Raw genomic sequence first — 18,764 nt, forward strand, 5'->3', positions numbered from 1 at the left:
TCTGGCGGGGTGTGGATCAACAATCACTGCTTGTGAAATGAAACCCGCTGTTAACTGTGGGCGAGGGGGTTTCTTGTGACAATAGTTGTCCGGATGGAAATGCAATAACATTTCCCAGTTTTTTTCCAGTCGAACTTGTTTGGTTTAGTTGCAGCTGAAAGACAGCTCCCTGTACCTGAACAGGTGGGGGACGTTTGAGCTGAAACTCTACCTACGCCGGGCAGTCCCGTTTACACACGGGGCGGAGTTCAGACCCTCCCAGAACCTGGGCTGGATCAAATCCGCAGCCTGGATTGGCTGAGTTAAACAGAGAAACTCCGCCCCACTGGTTGCGATGAAAGAAAAAAGAGAGATCGACACGGAAATCCGGACAGAAAGGTTAACGCAGCCGGTTTGTTTTCCTCTTCAGGGTTGCTACATTGATCCCGCTCCCGCCTCCTCCCGCTGTCAAACCCGTCCTGAGCCGGTGAGAGTTAGTGTGACCCGGACTGCGGCAGTCCCGCTCTACCCCGGCTCACCCGGCCCTGTCCATCTGTAATGAGCGACGGACACATCACAGCCGGGTGGCCTCTGGAGCAGCAGCTCAGACTCAACTCTCCGTACAGGGTGAGAACACCGGTGCAGGAACGTTGTCGGTCACCCGGGAAGCCAGTCTGTGATTTCCCGGGACATCACTGAACGCCGTCCGGTTACAACGTCAGAGGTAAGTGTTGTCTATGATTCTACACAACTATTCAGCGTTTAAAGCGAGACTCGGCTTTGGGCGGTTCGGGAGTAAATTTAGTGGGAGAAGGGAGTCCTGGCATGTTGATGTTAACGAGTCAATTACTGTCCAAATGGATTCAGCGAAACGACGTCGTTGCCTTCGACCAGAAATACTCTCCATTCTAGTTTCAACTGAGTGCGAGCAGAAAGCATCTTTCATCCCGGTAGTGACATATGAAACATCCCACGGGTCAGTGACCCGTCACCGATCTCTCTCAAAGAAGAGAAAATCAGCAAATGCTGGAAATCCGAGAAACACACACAAAATGCCGGAGGAACTCTGCAGGCCGGGCAGCATCTATGGAAAAGTGCACAGTCGACATTCGAGACCCCAGCTAAAGTACTTCATATAGCGTCACTGGTTCTATCGCTGTTCCCTGTAGCAGAAAAGGTTAAACTTTCTTCACGCTTGAATGACAGTGTTTTGCCGAACCGGTTTGGATCTGATTTCAGCGGAACGGCCGCTCCCTGTTCTCAGGAATGTGCCGGGGCAGGCTGCTGCTTGCTCACAGACCCTGAGCACTGAGTCTCACAGAACAACAAGCCGCACCTTCCAAATCAGTCAATCATCTGCCCGCTTCCCCTTTCCATTCCAGTCCTGATGAAGGGACTCGGTCCGTAACGTTGACTGTTTACACCCATCCACAGAGCTGCCTGACCTGCTGAGTTCCTCCAGTGTTGTGTCTGTTACCATGGTTACGAGAGATCCGTGTGGGGCGGTGGGCGGGGCTATTTGTAAGAAACGATACACCGTATCCACACTATCAGAGTATTCTTCGGGAATTAAGGTGAAAATAATTCAGCTTCTGATATTTATTTCCGATCTTTATGTCCAAACGCCGAGTTGTCTGTGCATTGGATCAGCGATCAAGGACATTTTTGTTTTTTTTTTAAGCCCCTTCTGGCTGTGGGGCCTTTTGTGTTCCAACTGTTTCCTGCTTACATGATTTAAATTTTCCCCAGGTTTAGTAAAGATTAAGATCAGCTCTAGAACAACGGCCTTCTGTTTCAAAGCAAGGGTGCGGTACAGCAAACACCTGTTCCGTTTTCAGAGTTTCTTATTTCAGACGAATACATCTATTGTTCCTGTGTCGATTGTAAGCAATTTGAACTCTTCTCGTTTATTGCCAGCGGAAGCAAAGTCTTTGATTCTGTTGAAGGCTGAGATTCTTGATAAACAGCGGGTTTTAGTATTACAGGGATGGACATGGGGAATGCATAATGAACTTTTGGATCAGTTCAGCAATGATGTCAGTATCTGCATCAGCAGTTTCGAGGGCCCGTGTGGTCTGGTTATGCGTGTTGGTCCGTTGACTACAAAAGCTCTGACGATTTAATTAATGTAAACGGGTATAATGACTGCATGCGAAGGGAGATAGGATTTTATTTATGTACTTGAACTGAAAACAAACATTAATTACTTACGTCCAGCTTTGTGGGTTATTTATGTGCCCCAGCTGCGTTAGGGGGTCGGATTTATGACTAACTCGGGGTGCTGGACAGCACGGTATCGGACCGAGAGACACGCTCCCCGTTCCCTGTCAATCCCGGTGCAGACTCCCTGGGGCTCTCGCGCACCAGCTCAGCTCACCGCCCCGCCCACTGCCCGACACGCGCGCTCTCGCGGAGCTCATTACTCTCGCGCTCCCGGGCTCACGATGAGACCATTTGGGAAACCTTGCGCGCCCGTCATCTGTTGTCAGGTGATGTGCGAGTTATTTAGCACCCATTGGAGTCCGAAAATGTCAATTTATGCCTCATCTCAGACTGAACTGTCTGTGCAGCTTAAGCACTCTGATCCAGGTCCATTATCGCTCATCCAGGAAGTCAGACTGTGGTTACCCGGCACCGCACTGAACACCATCCGGTTACGGGATCAGATGTAAGTGGTGTCTCCTATATCAGGGTATAGGTATTATCGGTTTCCCTGCTGGAGAAAGGGTTAAAGTGACTTTGCTCATTCCATAGTGAGAGTGAATTGGGACGTTACAGGCGGAAACCCTTCGGCAGGACTGGAGAAATAAAGGCGGGGGTGGGGAGGAGAGAGAAACACAAGGTGATCGGTGAAACCTGAAGCGGGAGGGGATGAACTTTCCCGAACTGGCGGCCTTGCCTCGCTTCCTTCACAGAATCTGCCGGGGTCGGTCCGGGTTGTGAGACCTTCACACCGAACCGTCTGAGATGAGCCGCCGCTCAGCCCCTGTTGTTCTGGTCCTGTTAGCAGGATGACGTAAAACATATTTCTATATTGTTACTGACAGAGAATTGTATAATTTCTGTTCTGTGTGTTATCTGAATGCACCTGCCTGTGATGCTGCTGCAAGTCAGTGTTTCTCTGTCCCTGTACCTTCCCGTACTTGTGCACTTGGCAATAAATTCAACAGGACCTGAGACAACTCAGATTTGAGTAGTGATGATCATCTTGGCAGCTCGATAGGTTGAATGTAAAGAGACAGTACACCGTTAAATGCAAAACCCTGAACAGTGTTGATGATCAGAGGGATCTCAGACTCCAAGTTCATCGCTCCCTGAAAGAGATTGCACGGATTGATCAGGTGGTTAAGAAGGGAAATGGCGTGGTTGTCTTTATTAGTTGAAGCACTGAGTTCAAAAGTCGGGAAGTTGTGTCGCAGCTTTATAAAACTAGTTAGACCACATCTGGAGTGTTTCATACAGTTCTGGTTGGCCCATTCTAGGGAGCATGAGGGGTCTTTGGAGAGGGTGCAGAAGAGGTTTACCAGGATATTGCCTGGATTAGATCGCATGAGCTGTAACGAGAGTTTGGACAAACTTGTGTTGTTTTCTCTGGACCCACGCAGGCTGGGGTGAGACTTGATAGACGTTTACAAGTTTAGGACAGACATCAATAGAGTAGATAGACAAAATATTTTCCCCAGGGTTGAAATGTCAAAGATAAGAGGCCATGTATTTGGGTTGATGGGGGGGGGGGGTTGGCGGCGTGGTAGGTTAAAGGAGTTGTGAGGGGCGTTACTTTTTCCCGCGGAGTCTGGTGGGTCACTGGAATTTGCTCCCTGGGGATCCCGCCGCTCTGATTGCGCAATAATCACTCTGCGCATGCTCACAGCCCCCGGATGGTCGGTGCTCTTTTTTCCCGCTCGTTGTTGAAGCGGATCGTCTGCGGGATCCGGAGAGGGAGAGGGAGAGGGTCCTCCGGGGGAGAGATCAGTTTCCCATCGGTCAGTGCTGAGACCAGTGTCGAGTCGGGTGGTCTGATGTTAGGCAGTGAGTCTCCTTAACTTCCCCGAGCTGTCGGCCATTTATTCATTAATTTTCCAACTATCTGGCCTCCTCAATGATGTATACATTTCACTTAACTCTCCCTGTGGAAGATTCCAATCAGTAACCCAGGCAGTCAACTTCCACACAATTAAAATGGTGTATCAGCCTCGGATTGAGGGCGCCTATTTAAAAGAGACGCAGAGAAATTTCTTTAGCCAGAGTGTAGTGAATTTGTGGAATTAGCAGAGGCAGCTGCGGAGGCCAGGTTGGGGGTATTTAAGACCAAGACTAGATGGGAAATTGAGAAGAGAGGTGAGGGGTGAGGATGGGGAAAGAGCTGGGGAGTGAGAAGTGGATGCAGGTGAGAGGCGAGTTGGGGAAGTGGAGGTAGTGTCAGGGGTGGGATTAGAGTGGGTGGGGGGAAACATGGGGCTGCAGTCGTTGGAAATTAATTCCATAGAGGATTAATAAAGATGTTAGAGAGTACAAAGAAGATTCACCAGACTGATCCCTGGAGTCATCATATGAAGAAAGATCAAATGTGATAACCCTTTCATTTAGAGAATCGAGGACTGAGAGGTGAACACATTGAAATGCACAACATCATTACCGGTTGAACCAGGGATCCCAGTCTCTAAAAAAGGGGTGGACTGTCCGGGACTGAGATGAGGTGAAATGTGTCCACTCCGAGGGTGGTGAATGTTTTTAAATCCCCGCCTCCGAGGCCGGTGAAGACTCAGTGATCGTCCCCACATAAAACAGAGGCCGGCAGATGTGTGGAGACCGAAGGGATCGAGGAAATGAGAGTCGGGCAGAAACATGTGGCTGAGATGGGAGAGCAGCCGCCATCTTGTTGATGGTTAGAGGGGCTGAATGGCCATAGATAGAAACCAGCAGAAAGATCGAATAGACCTGAGAGGTAATCTCAATACACAGAGGTAGTAAGTACCTGGAATGTGCTGTTCAGTGTTTACATCGTTGGTTATCTACCTCGAGTTCAGTATTCTCACCGTGTTTGGAAATTCCCACTCGCTGTCGCCTATCTGTGAGCAGCTGGATATTAAAGAAACGCTCAAGATGCTGGAGAACTAAAATCAAATCAGAAATAGTTTGAAGTCATTCCGACACAGGGTGTTGGAGGTGAAGCATTAACTTTGTTCCTCTCCACAGGTATTCTTTATCTGTTGAGTGCTTCTTGTATTTGCAGTTATTTTAGAACATCTCGTTGGAATGATTTAACTCTCCTGGGAAATGGACTTGTGTAGAACGCACGATGTAATGCATTCTCTTACAGCACAGTAACAGGGCTTTGAGCCCATCTAGTCGGTGCCATTTTCTGCCTGGCACCATCTACGTGCACCCAGGCTATAGATGTCAATACCTCCCTCGTTCATCTGCCCATACAAACTTCTCTTAAACGCTGCAATTGAGCCAGCATCCACATTTGCACCATCCTCTGAGTGAAGTAGTTGCTCCTCAGATTCCCTTTAAATATTTGAGGAGGGAGGAGAAGATGGCGGCGCGACGCAGCGTGCGCGGCCTCTCCGGTGAATGATATCTGTATTTGTTAAGTAGGGTACTGTGCACAATTCTGATTTTATGGAGACAGACGTAAGAGCACGGAGGAACACCAGGAGAAACTTCTGAAATGCCCGCTTCGCTGTCGCTGCTGCTGTCTGGTCCGGATTCTCCGGAGGAGAACGCCTCTGAGTCATCGGCTTTGCTTGTTTCTGCGGCCGGGACCAGGTGGCCTCGTCCTCCTTCCTGGACACATCCTGCCCGGTTCGGGCGGGGTTGTGACACCTTCACACCGAACCGCTCGAGATGAGCCGCCGCTCAGCACCTGGGTTCTGGTCCCAGGACAGCAATGAAGAGATGATGCCAGGACTAAACCCATCCATTGATTTGTACCTGGGGAACTTTACCAGGTCCGGTTTCGGATCTAAGTTTCACCTGGATCGATGCCTGTGGTCGATAATTGTTTTACATATTTCCAGCAGACTGGAAGCAGCCGTTCGGCCTGTTGTATTCTTGCAGACAGAGAAGGTTAAACGGAGTATTTGCACATTCAGGACACTACTACACTTGTATGATTAGTTTAATATTTCCCCGTTCAGACAGGATAGTGAGATCCAAATTTCTCACGTTCTCTCAGGGGACTGGGAAGTTTATTTCCATTTTCTTTTCATGGCTATGACTTGCCGAAATGCAGCCAATGTTTCCCGATATATGACCCTATTAATGCAAGAATTAACTCTTTTTTTTCCATGTATCTGGGTTTCTCGGAAGTGTGTATGCTCCTTCCAGAATTTCCAAAGGAGCAACCCAGGTTGTCTAATATTTCCACATGATTAAAATCATTTTTTTTTACATGTACCGAATTACAGTGAAAATCTTGTCTTCAGAGCTGCAAGGAGTGGTGCAATTTTTTATCGATCTGTGTTCACCACCTCTCAGCGTAGAGACAGTGGCTTCGGGAGCAAATGTAACAGAATGACAGTGGGAGGAAAAGATGCTGTGAGCATTCACTGCATGGGATGTATTACACCAGGGTCAGAATGAACTCAGAGCTAACAAACCAGTTGGGGTGGGGTAGCATTTGCACAGTTTGAGGTGTTGCTGACATTTTGCAATCAGTTACTATCTGTGCATTAAAATAACGAGAAAAGAAAGAAAACTACAGTTGCAGGAAATTTAAAGTAAGAAGGAGAAAATACTGGAAACGCTCAGCAGGTCGGCAGCATCTTGAACAGTCCCACTTGTGTTACTAGGTCTTCCACCATTTCTCCTTTCACAGATGTAGTCTGATGTACTCAGTTCCCAGCATTTTCTACTTTATAATTTTACATTTTGTTCCTGCTACAATGCGGGAAACTTCGCAGCAAACTGTGCTGAGCAAGATCCCACACAGCAAGAAGATAGTGAACAAATGTGCTCGGTTTAGCTGCTGGAGACAAACTGAAGTGTATCCGCATCCTCTCACAATCTATAGACCGGGGAACCAGCCTGAGCCCTGGCCAAGGCAGAGGGTCATTAGGTTCCAGTTCTGCCTTAGCTTGTGAATTTGAAAATGGTAAGCGCACCACGGCAAATTACCGGCATCTACTCCCTCACACATTCAATGCATGTCCTCTGGCTTTAGATATTTCTAAGCAGCAAAAAGGTACTCCCTGTCTACTCTGTCTCTGCCTCTCATAATTTTATAAACCTCTACCAGATTTCCCCTCAGTCCCCACTGCTTCATGGAGAACAACCCAAAATTTCAACTAAAAACTGGATAATATTTGAATCCATTCTGACGAATGGTTAGGAAACTGATTTTTTAACTTTGTTCCTCACTCCACGTCAGTTCCTTACCTGCTGCGTATTTCTATAATTCTAGTTTCTCTTTATTACATTCACCGTGGAATACTTTAAATCTGCTGGAAATGGACCAGTGTATCAGCGCTTGTTTTCTGATAGTTAGTAGAACAGTAAAGAAACCAGAGTTTTTCCCAGTAAAATTATCCTGGTACCAATTGTCCTGTTCTTCCTGGGAACGTGTTCAGTACAGTTGTTGCTGAGGAATGGTAAGCTTTACGCATAAGGAGCATTTGATGGCCCTGGGCCTGTGTTCAGTGGAGTTCAGAGGGATGGTGGTTGAAGGGGGTGGTGTGGGCGGGAGTGATGATTTACACCAACTGATTAACAACAAGCCTGCATACAGTGGGAATGGAGAGGATGTCTTAATTAGATAGAGTCTGGGATCTGAGAGTGCAGCCTCAGGATAAAGAAGCATCACTTTATAACTGAGACGAGAATAATTACTTTAGTCAAATGTGGTTGACCTGTGGAATTTGATACCACAGAGGGTAGTGAAGGCTATCGTTGGGTATATTCATGTTCTGGATTGATAATTAGGTCGAGTGTTATAGCAGTGAAGCAAGAATACGGTGTTGGAAAAATAATCTTTCATGATTGATTATGTAGCAGACTAGAATGACCGTATCACCTAATTCTACTCCCATGTATTATAACTTGATTCTTATACTATGAATGAACGATGACTTCTTTGTATCCCATCACAAACAAGAGAAAATCTTCAGATTAGATTATGAGGGCACTCAGTTCTCGTTTATTGTCATTTAGAAATGCATGCATGCATTAGGAAATGATATAATGTTCCTCCTGAGTGATATCACAAAAAAAGGACAAACCAAAGACTAAAGACCAAAGACCACATAATTATAACATATAGTTACAGCAGTGCAAAGCAATACCATAATTTGATAAAGAGCAGACCATGGGAACAGTAAAAAAAGTCTCAAAGTTCCCAGCAACTCCCGATAGTCCCCGATAGCAGGCGGCAGAAAGGAGAAACTCTCTCTGCCATAAGCCACCAGGCACCGACAACTGTCGATGCATGGAAGCAGCCCACCACAGCCAACTTTGAGTCCGTCCAAAAACTTTGAGCTTCCGATCAGCCCTCGACACCGAGCACTGAGCACCATCTCTGCCGAGCGCTTCCACACCATCCCTGGCCGCCGAGCAACAAGCAAAGCCGAGAATTCGGGACCTTCCCCTGCGGAGATTCTGGATCCCACAGTAACAATGGCAGCGAAAAAGATATTTCAGAAGTTTCTCTTGATGTTCCTCCGTTCTCTCACGTCTGTCTCCATCAAATCAGGATTGTGCACGGCACCCTACTTGACAGATTACAGATATCATCCACCGGAGTGGCCGCTGCGCGCTGCGTCGCGCTGCCATCTTCTCCTCGTCCAAGATGCTGGAAATCCAAGCAACACACACAAAATGCTGGAGGAACTCAGCAGGCCAGGCAGCATCTATGGAAAAGAGTAGAGTCGACATACAGATGTTGCCTGGTCTGATGAGCTCCTCCAGCAATTTGTGTGTGTTCCTTTGTATCCCATGTCAGGTTTTGTAAAGTGTGAGGAACAGTTCCAGATATCTTCACTCGGATCATTATATATGCGTTCAATATTTAAATTGCAATGAGTTTAATGCTTTGTTCTCCTCTGTAATAGTAACATGCTTCATTATCTCTCTGGTTAAAGTTAGACCTGGCCTGTGAGATTTATTGGAAGGAAAGTCTATGACTGGAAGAAAACACAAATGAAGACAAGGGAACAGCAACAATCAACCAGCCCGAGGACTGACAGCACCAACCGGAGAGAACCCTTCTGACTCAGAGTTTCCATTGATTCAGTCAGGAGAAAGTTTGGTGAGTCTCATTTATCCAAACGCTGGTCCTGTAGACATTACATTTCCGTACCAAGGAAGGTAGAAAATAGCTGGAGTGGGACTGAATAAACCTAGCGATACCAGTAATGCCTCTGTCAGACCCAGTTGCTATCACTCCAGAGTTGCTAATCGCTCTGTGAAGCCACGCACATTCCCTCATATTCTTTGCTGATTTGAAACTCTTATCAGTTCTGATGTTTCCTTGCATCGCTGTGTTAGGTCACAATTATCTTAAAATGCGTTTCCTCAATGTTAAGAAAGAGATGTTGTTGAATCTACCAATAAACACCACGTTACTACAGGAAGTGAGAGGGGAGGTTACAGTGCATTGACAATGATCATTGTATCCTCCCTGGCCACAGGGGTAGTAACACATGATTGGAGGCTGTCAAATGTTGTTCTGTAATTCAATAAACCGAATAGGTTTAATCCTGGGGATTATAGACCAGTGAGTGTTACATCGGGGGTGGGCCAACCCTTGGAACGGATACTTGGGGACAGCATTTGGAGAAGCATAAACTTATTTCGGGTTGCCATTTTGGCTTTTTGATGGTAAATGGAGAAAATGGAAGGGGAGGTGTCGGAGATAACTTTCCACAATGTGGACCAATCACACACAGAATATCTACCAACATGTGTTTCGACAGAGACTGATCAGGAGTCACCATGGCATTGTGCATCTAAAGTTGTGTTCAACAATACTTTTTTTTAAAGATTTTTGAAGATGATTGTCAATTAGGGTGGGGGGAGTGGTTGTTGTACATTGAACTACAGTAAAGCCTTTGGCAAGATGCCTCACGACAGCTTGTTCTGGAAGATAAGGTCACATGCGGTACAGAGAGAGAAAGTTGGATGGATTTAAAAATTGCCTTGAAGGTAGCAAGCCAAGAGTGGTGGTTGAAGGCTTCTCCTCAGAATGGGGGCGGGTAACTAGTGGTTAACCGCAAAGCTACAAGGTGGGACATTTGATGTTCGTTATTTGATAGCAATGATTTGAATGCAAGTGCACAAGGCTTGACCAGTAAGCTCACGGATGACACAAAATTAGTAGATGGTACTCACGGTGAAGATTATCGTAGCTTATAGGGGATCTAAATGGGCAGAGGAGTGGTAAGTAGATTGTAAACTAACACGAGCAGCAACGGTTTCACGCAGAGTTTGATGATGATGTGGAGGGACCTGCCAGAGGAAGTGGATGAGGCAGCACAATTGTATAATTCCAGAAGCAGTTGGGATGTGCAGATGGTGTGAAGAAGCCGGGGGGGAAATGAGCCGAACAGAGGAAATTAGGACAATCTCTGTGGGCACTGTGGTTAGCATTGTCTCGTTGGGCTGAAGGGTCTGTGTCTGTGTTCTGTTGCTGTGTGACTCTATCAGTGGGATGCGGCAGACATCACTGGACAGACATACAGACATGGTGTGGGAGTTGATGTTCACAGGGAATGTTGTGTCCTTAAGCGAACTGCTGCTCTGATACACAGGATGGTGATACTGTCATATTTGCAAAGTAATCCGACTCTCTCTGACTCACTGTCTGCATGTTGTGTGCAATTCAGGGCATTGCCGGCAGGTGAGCTGTCCTGCACAGGGACTGAAGTGCAAACAAGACGACGACAATCAACAATCGTCAGTCAGAATCACAATGGCTACAGGTACATTCACTGGGATCTTTATAATTAAACTTCTGTCGCATTTGTGCACGATAGTTGACATGAAGAAACTTACACAGATGCGAACGAGCACGGAAAAGTTTCATCAAACAGGGCCATTGAATCCCCGTTTGGTAAAGAGGCAATAGACAATAGGTGCAGTAGGCCATTCGGCCCTTCGAACCAGCACTGCCATTCACTGTGATCATGGCTGATCTTCCACAATCAGTATCCAGTTCCTGCCTTATCCCCATAACTTTGAGTGATGAATCAATCTAACAGTTCCAGTGCAGGGACCTGACACCAGTAATGGTTGAATGACTCTGCTCACCAGGCAAAGCTTCACCTGAGTGAAAGGAGCCAGAGACCCTGAATCAGGTGGTTGAGAGTCAAACATACAGGAATGTGACAGCGGTGTTGTGTTGTTTGTTATGTAAAAGTCCAGGTTCAGGGTTTGTTGCACACCAGGGCCTGTTTAGAGGTGACAGACATCTCCAACTTTCATTTACACAATTCAGAGCCAGATGATTGGAGCATTTCAGGGATTTCAGAGATTGTGTGATAACGCAACATTGCAGGTTTTGGAAGGGTAGCTATCAACTCCCGCCTGGTTTTCGTGACTGCTGTGCGAAGGAGATGAGGCTAAGGGGTGTTTCTGAAATCCGTTTTCTGTAGCTGAGCCGAGAATAGCTGAGAATCAGGATATAGCTCGTTGTAGATAAATGTGTGGTCTGCTTCGATGTTTTAATACCCCAATGAATATCAGGTCTGTGGACAAATGGTGAATGTGGGTTTCTCAAAAACAAAAAGAGTTTAAGGAGCTTCGATGGCACAGGAAATATAAAACAGCAGGAGACAGACATGAAATCAAAGAAGTCTATCGAGACAATGCAATGTCATTGGTGAGCAGGATTAATGTGATTCAGACGGCGTTTCCAGAGGGGAACTAAAACGGGTAACACACAAAATGATAGGGGATCTCAGCAGGCCAGGCAGCATCTATGGAGGAAAATGATTTTCTCTGAGTCAGAAAATGTTCTCATCCGATTCAATCTTTTGTAATTAAATATTCAATCTGCAATCTCTCCGGTACTCATACACCCTTCCTGTAGTATCAGAACAGCACACACTCCCCCAACTGGTCCAGCCAACAGTTTATAGTCTTGTCACAAGATCTGTCCTCGCCTGTATTCTGCACTGCAGCTAATGATGTCAAACATGACAACTGTAGACTCCACACATTGCCTACGTGTAATCTTTGGAGAATTAAAGTTCAAAGTTCACTGTGAATTTATAATCAAAGTACATGGATGTCACCGTAAAATAAAAAGCACTGAGATTCATTTTCTTACGGGCGAAACAGCCAAATGGATATGGAACTAGCAAGGTGGAAGGAATCAGAGGGCTATTAATTTTGGAGACTTGTGACAGTGGTGCGAATGGGTGTTGGGTCCACTGCTTGCTCTTTCAATTAAGGACTTCATAGATAAAATTAATGTTGTTCGTTAGTTTGTAGATGACATCAAAATTGGTAGTATAGTGGGTTTACGTAAACTTACAAGGAGACTGAGACGAACATGGAAAGTGCTCCAAGGAATGGGTTCACTTTGTAAAGTTAAACCAGGGTAGGAGTTGCGTTGTAAATTGTAAGGCCCTGAAAAGTGTTGTAGAATGGTGGGGGGAACCAAGGGTACAGATGCACGATTCCTTGGAACTGTTCATACATGTAGGTAAGGCACAGGATGGATATCATTAACCATATAACCATATAACAATTACAGCACAGAAACAGGTCATCTCAGCCCTTCTAGTCCATGCCGAACGCTTACTCTCACCTAGTTCCACCGACCTGCACTCAGCCCATAACCCTCCATTCCTTTCCTGTCCATATACCTATTCAATTTTACTTTAAATGACAATTTCGAACCTGCCTCAACCACTTCTGCTGGAAGCTCATTCCACACAGCTACCACTCTCTGAGTAAAGAAGTTCCCCTTCATGTTACCTCTAAACTTTTGCCCCCTAACTCTCAAAGCATGGCCGCTTGTGTGAATATCCCCTACCCTCAATGGAAAAAGCTCATCCATGTCAACTCTATCTAACACCCTCATAATTTTAAATACCTCTATCAAGTACCCCCCCCCCCACCACAACCTTCTACGCTCCAAAGAATAAAGACCTAACTTGTTCAACCTTCCTCTGTAACTTGGGTGCTGAAACCCAGGTAACATTCTAGTAAATCTTCTCTGCACTCTCTCTATTTTGTTGATATCATTCCTATAATTCGGTAACCAGAACTGTACACAATACTCCAAGTTTGGCCTTACCAATGCCTTGTACAATTTTAACATTACTTCCCAGCTCCTATACTCAATGCTCTCATCTATAAAGGCCAGCAAACCAAAAGCTTTCTTCACCACCCTATCCACATTAGATTCCACCTTCAGGGAACTATGCACCATTATTCCCAGATCCCTCTGTTCTACTGCATTCTTCAGTGCCCTACCATTTACCATGTATGTCCTATTTTGATTAGTCCTACCAAAATGTATCACCTTACACATATCAGCATTAAACTCCATCTGCCATCTTTCAGCCCACTCTTCTAATTGGCCCAAATCTCTCTGCACGCTTTGAAAACCTACTTCATTATCCACAACACCACCGATCTTAGTATCATCTGCATACTTTCTAATCCAATTTACCACCCCATCATCCAAATCATTAATATATATGACAAGCAACATTGGACCCAGTACAGATCCCTGAGGCACATCACTAGTCACCGGCCTCCAATCTGACAAACAGTTATCCACCACTACTCTCTGGCATCTCCCATCCAGCCACTGTTGAATGCATTTCACTACTTCAATATTAATACTTAACGATTGAATCTTCCTAACTAACCTTCCGTGTGGAACCTCGTCAAAGGCCTTACTGCAGTCCATAAGATGGAAAGGGTACAGAAAAGATTCCTCCAAGGGACAGGACAGTGTGCGTCTTAAGGGAACGGTCAGTATGTGACCCAGGGGACTGGACAGTGTGCGTATCAAAGCAATAGTCAGTCTGTGACCTAGGGGACAGGATACAGTATGTCAAAGCGTACGGAGGATATGTGGTCCAGGGGATCTCACTGTGTGTAATCATGCGGCTGATCTGACCGTAAGGACGGGACAGTGTGCGTCTGTAGGTAATGGTCAGTCTGTGACCCAGGGGACGGGACAGTGTGCGTCTGTAGGTAATGGTCAGTCTGTGACCCAGGGGACGGGACAGTGTGCGTCTGTAGGTAATGATCAGTTTGTGACCCAGGGGACGGGACAGTGTGCGTATCTAGGTAATGGTCAGTCTGTGACCTGGGGACGGGGCAGTGTGCATATCTAGGTAATGGTCAGTCTGTGACCCAGGGGACAGGGCAGTGTGCATATCTAGGTAATGGTCAGTCTGTGACCCAGGGGACGGGACAGTGTGCGTATCCAGGTAATGGTCAGTCTGTGACCCAGTGGACGGGACAGTATGCGTATCCAGGTAATGGTCAGTCTGTGAACCAGGGGACGGGACAGTGTGCGTATCTAGGTAATGGTCAGTCTGTGACCCAGGGGATGGGACAGTGTGCGTATCCAGGTAATGGTCAGTCTGTGACCCAGGGGACGGGACAGTGTGCGTATCTAGGTAATGGTCAGTCTGTGACCCAGGGGACGGGGCAGTGTGCGTATCTAGGTAATGGTCAGTCTGTGATCCAGGGAAGCGGACGGTGTGTGACCCAAGACAATGGTCAGTCTGTGGCCCAGGGGACCGGACAGTTTGAGACACAAGGGATTGGCCAGTCTGTGACATAGGGAATGTGACACTCTGACACAGCGGATCTAGGGGATCTGGCAGTGTGTATTCCGATGGCTGAGATGTGTGTGACACAGGTGACTGGACTGTTTGTGACCCAGGGAGATTTTTGCTTGTGTTATATAGACTGCTCGTCAAGCGCTGCTGACCGGTTCAGAAGCAGGTGAAAACCTGGCCAGCAGGAGCCATCTCTGCTCTTCAAGACTGCTTTGAGCATACTGACTGGCACTGTTCAGGGAGGCCGCAACCGATGGCGACTCTACCAACTTAGAGGAGTACACGGCATTAGTGACTAGCTACATCAGCAAGTGCATTGATGATGTCCCTGTGGCCAAGACTATCACGACACGCTTTAACCAGAAGCCATGGATGATCGCGGAAGTGCGTGCGGTGCCGAGGACCCATGATTCCGCATTCAGAGCAGGCGACAAGGCAGCGCTAACAACAGCGAGGGCCAAATTGTCCCGAGCCATCAGAGAGGCAAAGTGTGCACATGCCCAGCGAATCCACAGCCACCTTCAGGACAGCGGAGACACGTGGCGCATATGGAAGGGCATTCAGGACATCACCAACTACATGACAAAACCGCCTGCCTGTGCTGGTGATGCCTCCCTCTCAGATACGCTGAATAACTTCAATGCTCGGTTTGAGGCGAATAATGTCGTGGCGGCGAGGAAGACTACCCCTCCTCCAAATGACCAGGTGCCGTGTCTTACCGTGGGTGATGTGAGGAGAACCCTGCGCAGGGTCAACCCACGGAAGGCTGCTGGACCAGAAAGTATTCCTGACAGAGTTTTCAGAGGATGTGCAGACCCACTAGCTGAGATTCTCACTGACATCTTCAACATCTCCCGGAGCAGCGGTGCGGTTCCTATGTGCTTCTAGGCTGCCACCATCGTCCCCGTGCCGAAGAAGTCTTCAGTGTCCTGCCTCAGTGAGTACCGTCCCGTTGCACTCACATCCATCATCATGAAGTGTTTTGAGAGGCTCGTCATGAGGCACATCAAGACCCTGCTGCCCCCCTCACTGGACCTCCTTCAGTTCGCTTCCCGTCCCAACCGTTCAACAGACGGTGCCATTGCCATCACCCTCCATCTGGCCCTAACCCACCTGGACAAAAAAGACATGTACGTTTGAATGTTGTTCATAGACTTCAGTTCAGCATTCAACACAATCATTCCTCAGAAACTGATTGGAAACCTGAGCCCACTGGGACTGAACACCTCCCTTTGCAACCGGATCCTAGATTTCTGACTGGGAGACCTCAGTCAGTCCGGATCAGAAGCAGCATCTCCAACACCATCACACTGAGCACGGGGGCCCCCCAGGACTGTATGCACAGTCCACTGCTGTTCACTCTGCTGACCCATGACTGTGCTGCAACACACAGCTCGAACCACATCAAGCTCGCCGATGACATGACCGTGGTGGGTCTCATCAGCACAAATGATGAGTCAGCACACAGAGCGGAGGTGCAGCGGCTAACGGACTGGTGCAGAGCCAACAACCTGTCTCTGAATGTGAACAAAACAAAAGAGATGGTTGTTGACTTCAGCAGGACACGGAGCGACAACGATCCGTTGAACACTGAAGGCTCCTCCGTAGAGATCATTAAGAGCAGCAAATTTCTTGGTGTTCAACTGGCGGAGAATCTGACCTGGTCCCTCAACACCAGCTCCATAGCAAGGAAGGCCCAGCAGCGTCTCTACTTTCTGCGAAGGCTGAGAAAAATCCATCTCCCAACCCCAACCTCACCACATTCTACAGAGGTTGTATTGAGAGCATCCTGAGCAGCTGCATCACTGCCTGGTTCCGGAATTGCACCGTCTCGGATCGCAAGACCCTGCAGTGGTTAGTGAGGTCAGCTGAGAAGATCATCGGGGTCTCCCTTCCCGCCATCACTGGCATTTACACCACACGCTGCATCCGCAAAGCAAACAGCTTTATGAAGGACCCCCAGGAACCCCTCATATAAACTGTTCTCCCTCCTGCTCTCTGGAAAAAGGCACCGAAGCATTCGAGCTTTCACGACCAGACTATGTAACAGTTTCTTCCCCCAAACCAACAGACTCCTCAATACCCAGAGCCTGGACTGACAGCAACCTACTGCCCTCTACTGTGCCTGCTGTCTTGTTTATTATTTATTATTATTTATTGTAGCGCCTGCACTGTTTTGTGCACTTTATGCAGTCCTGGATAGGTCTGTAGTCTAGTGTAGTTTTTGTGTTTTGTCTTACCTAGTTCAGTGTAGTTTTTGTATTGTTTCATGTACACCGTCTTTTGCTCCACTCTAAATCACTCTAGTCTAACTTGCAATTCATCATTTATTTCAGGTGGGAAATTAAATCGACTACGGAGATCATTTCGCAAACTTTTACAAGGCCGCTCACGGAGAGATAATCAGATCACAGGAAGCAAGGTACCAAACCAGGATCAGATTGAGAGCAGTGTCCCAGTTGAATGTGGTCCGGCCACAGAGGAGGGAGAGCAAAGTCAGCCCAGAGATATTGACATCAGTGACACTGATCAGGGCCCTGGAACCGGTACAAGTGAGGCGACTGTCTGTCAGCCCATAGACAGTGACATCAGAGACACTGATCAGAACCCTGGAACCAGTACAAGTGAGGCGACTGTCTGTCAGCCCAGAGACAGTGACGTCAGAGACACTGATCAGGACCCTGGAACCGGTACAAGTGAGACGACTGTCTGTCTGCCCAGAGACAGTGACGTCAGAGACACTGATCAGGACCCTGGAACCGGTACAAGTGAGGCGACTGTCTGTCAGCCCAGAGACAGTGACGTCAGAGACACTGATCAGGACCCTGGAACCAGTACAAGTGAGGCGACTGTCTGTCAACTCGGAGGCTCATTAAACACGGAATTGTCAAGTGCCCAACAATGTGCAGGTGAGTGAAATATGAGGGTGATGTGTTTGCAGAATGTGGCAGGGAGGAGTGTAAATATGATTCCTTGTTGGATGGTTGGTCAGAGGAGAGGGGAAGTGTGTGGGTGTGGTACATGTGGTGTAATGAGGCACCAGTTAGCCCACTACGGGAAATGTACTACCTGCTCTGATGGTTTCCAGGATGTGTATTGGAGGAAATGCAGCTGTCCAGATAAGAGAGTATTTTTGCGATATGAATTAAGAAAAATGTAGTCACCAGGATGGAGAGACCATCTCTGGGAAGCGACTGTCATTGACAGTCCCAACATCTATTCCCATCCTAAATTGGAATAGGTGACTGGGTGGGGTGGGAGGGGTTGCTTTCTGGCAAAGTAATTTCCAGAGCATTGTTGGGTAGGTTTTGAGGCTACTCCTGGGGAAAGGAACATATATGTATAAATGGCCGATGCTAGTGTGGTTCCCTGTGGAACATCACTGGGCAAAGAGCCCCAGCCAGGTTAAACCTCATTACCACCTGTCTGCTATGGGGAAGATATCTTTAAACCCAAAGGCAATTCACCACAGTTCCCAAGCATGTTAATTTCCTGTATGAGCCTCCCACGTGGGACCTTGTCAAACACCCGACTGATATCCAAGTAGGCAACATCCGCTGTGTAACTTCATGCGTCAGTTTTCTCACTTCCTGGAGGAACTCAATCAGGTTCACAAGATGCTACTTCCCCCGCTCAAAGCCTTGCTGCTGATCCCTAACCCACCTCAAACATTCTCTCTTTCATACTCCCGTGGGGCAGAAGATATAAAAGTCTGAATGTAAGTACCGCCAGCCAAAAGAACATCTTTAATTCTGCATTTATAAGACTATTGAATGGTCACTATTCACTGTTATTATTGGCTCTTAATAACAATGAGACAATTTTACATTTAAAATTGTAACATTGTGCATGTCGTAACTAATAACTACTCACTTAGACAAACACAATATACTTACAGAAGAGCAGAAAGAATACTGTTTGGGTATGAACGGAATTAAGAACAATTGATAATATATATTACGTAATTCTATATCAAGCCCTGGGGAAAGCAGACATCTTTCAGTGTTATATTGTCTGCCAAAAACCGTTTGATTC

General features: G+C 47.1%; 3 protein-coding genes across 5 annotated transcripts in view; 2 read left to right on the forward strand and 1 right to left on the reverse strand.

The window, feature by feature from the left end:
• LOC140208517 (NACHT, LRR and PYD domains-containing protein 3-like) overlaps positions 1 to 18,764 on the reverse strand; it is a 467,255-nt gene that overhangs the window by 245,460 nt on the left and 203,031 nt on the right. The window lies entirely within an intron of this gene.
• LOC140208556 (uncharacterized) overlaps positions 1 to 18,764 on the forward strand; it is a 211,476-nt gene that overhangs the window by 53,287 nt on the left and 139,425 nt on the right. The window lies entirely within an intron of this gene.
• Positions 10,808 to 18,764, forward strand: part of LOC140208512 (NACHT, LRR and PYD domains-containing protein 3-like) — a 62,256-nt gene continuing 54,299 nt past the window's right edge. For both annotated transcript variants that reach the window (XM_072277235.1, XM_072277237.1), the window contains exons 1-2: positions 10,808 to 10,898; positions 17,066 to 17,638. In XM_072277235.1, coding sequence (XP_072133336.1) covers positions 10,889 to 10,898; positions 17,066 to 17,638 — 583 coding nt within the window. In that variant the 5' untranslated portion in view covers positions 10,808 to 10,888. The remainder of the gene's footprint in view (positions 10,899 to 17,065; positions 17,639 to 18,764) is intronic.

The sequence above is a fragment of the Mobula birostris genome, chromosome 13, assembly GCF_030028105.1.
Source record: "Mobula birostris isolate sMobBir1 chromosome 13, sMobBir1.hap1, whole genome shotgun sequence".
In the NCBI taxonomy this organism is placed as follows: domain Eukaryota; kingdom Metazoa; phylum Chordata; class Chondrichthyes; order Myliobatiformes; family Myliobatidae; genus Mobula; species Mobula birostris.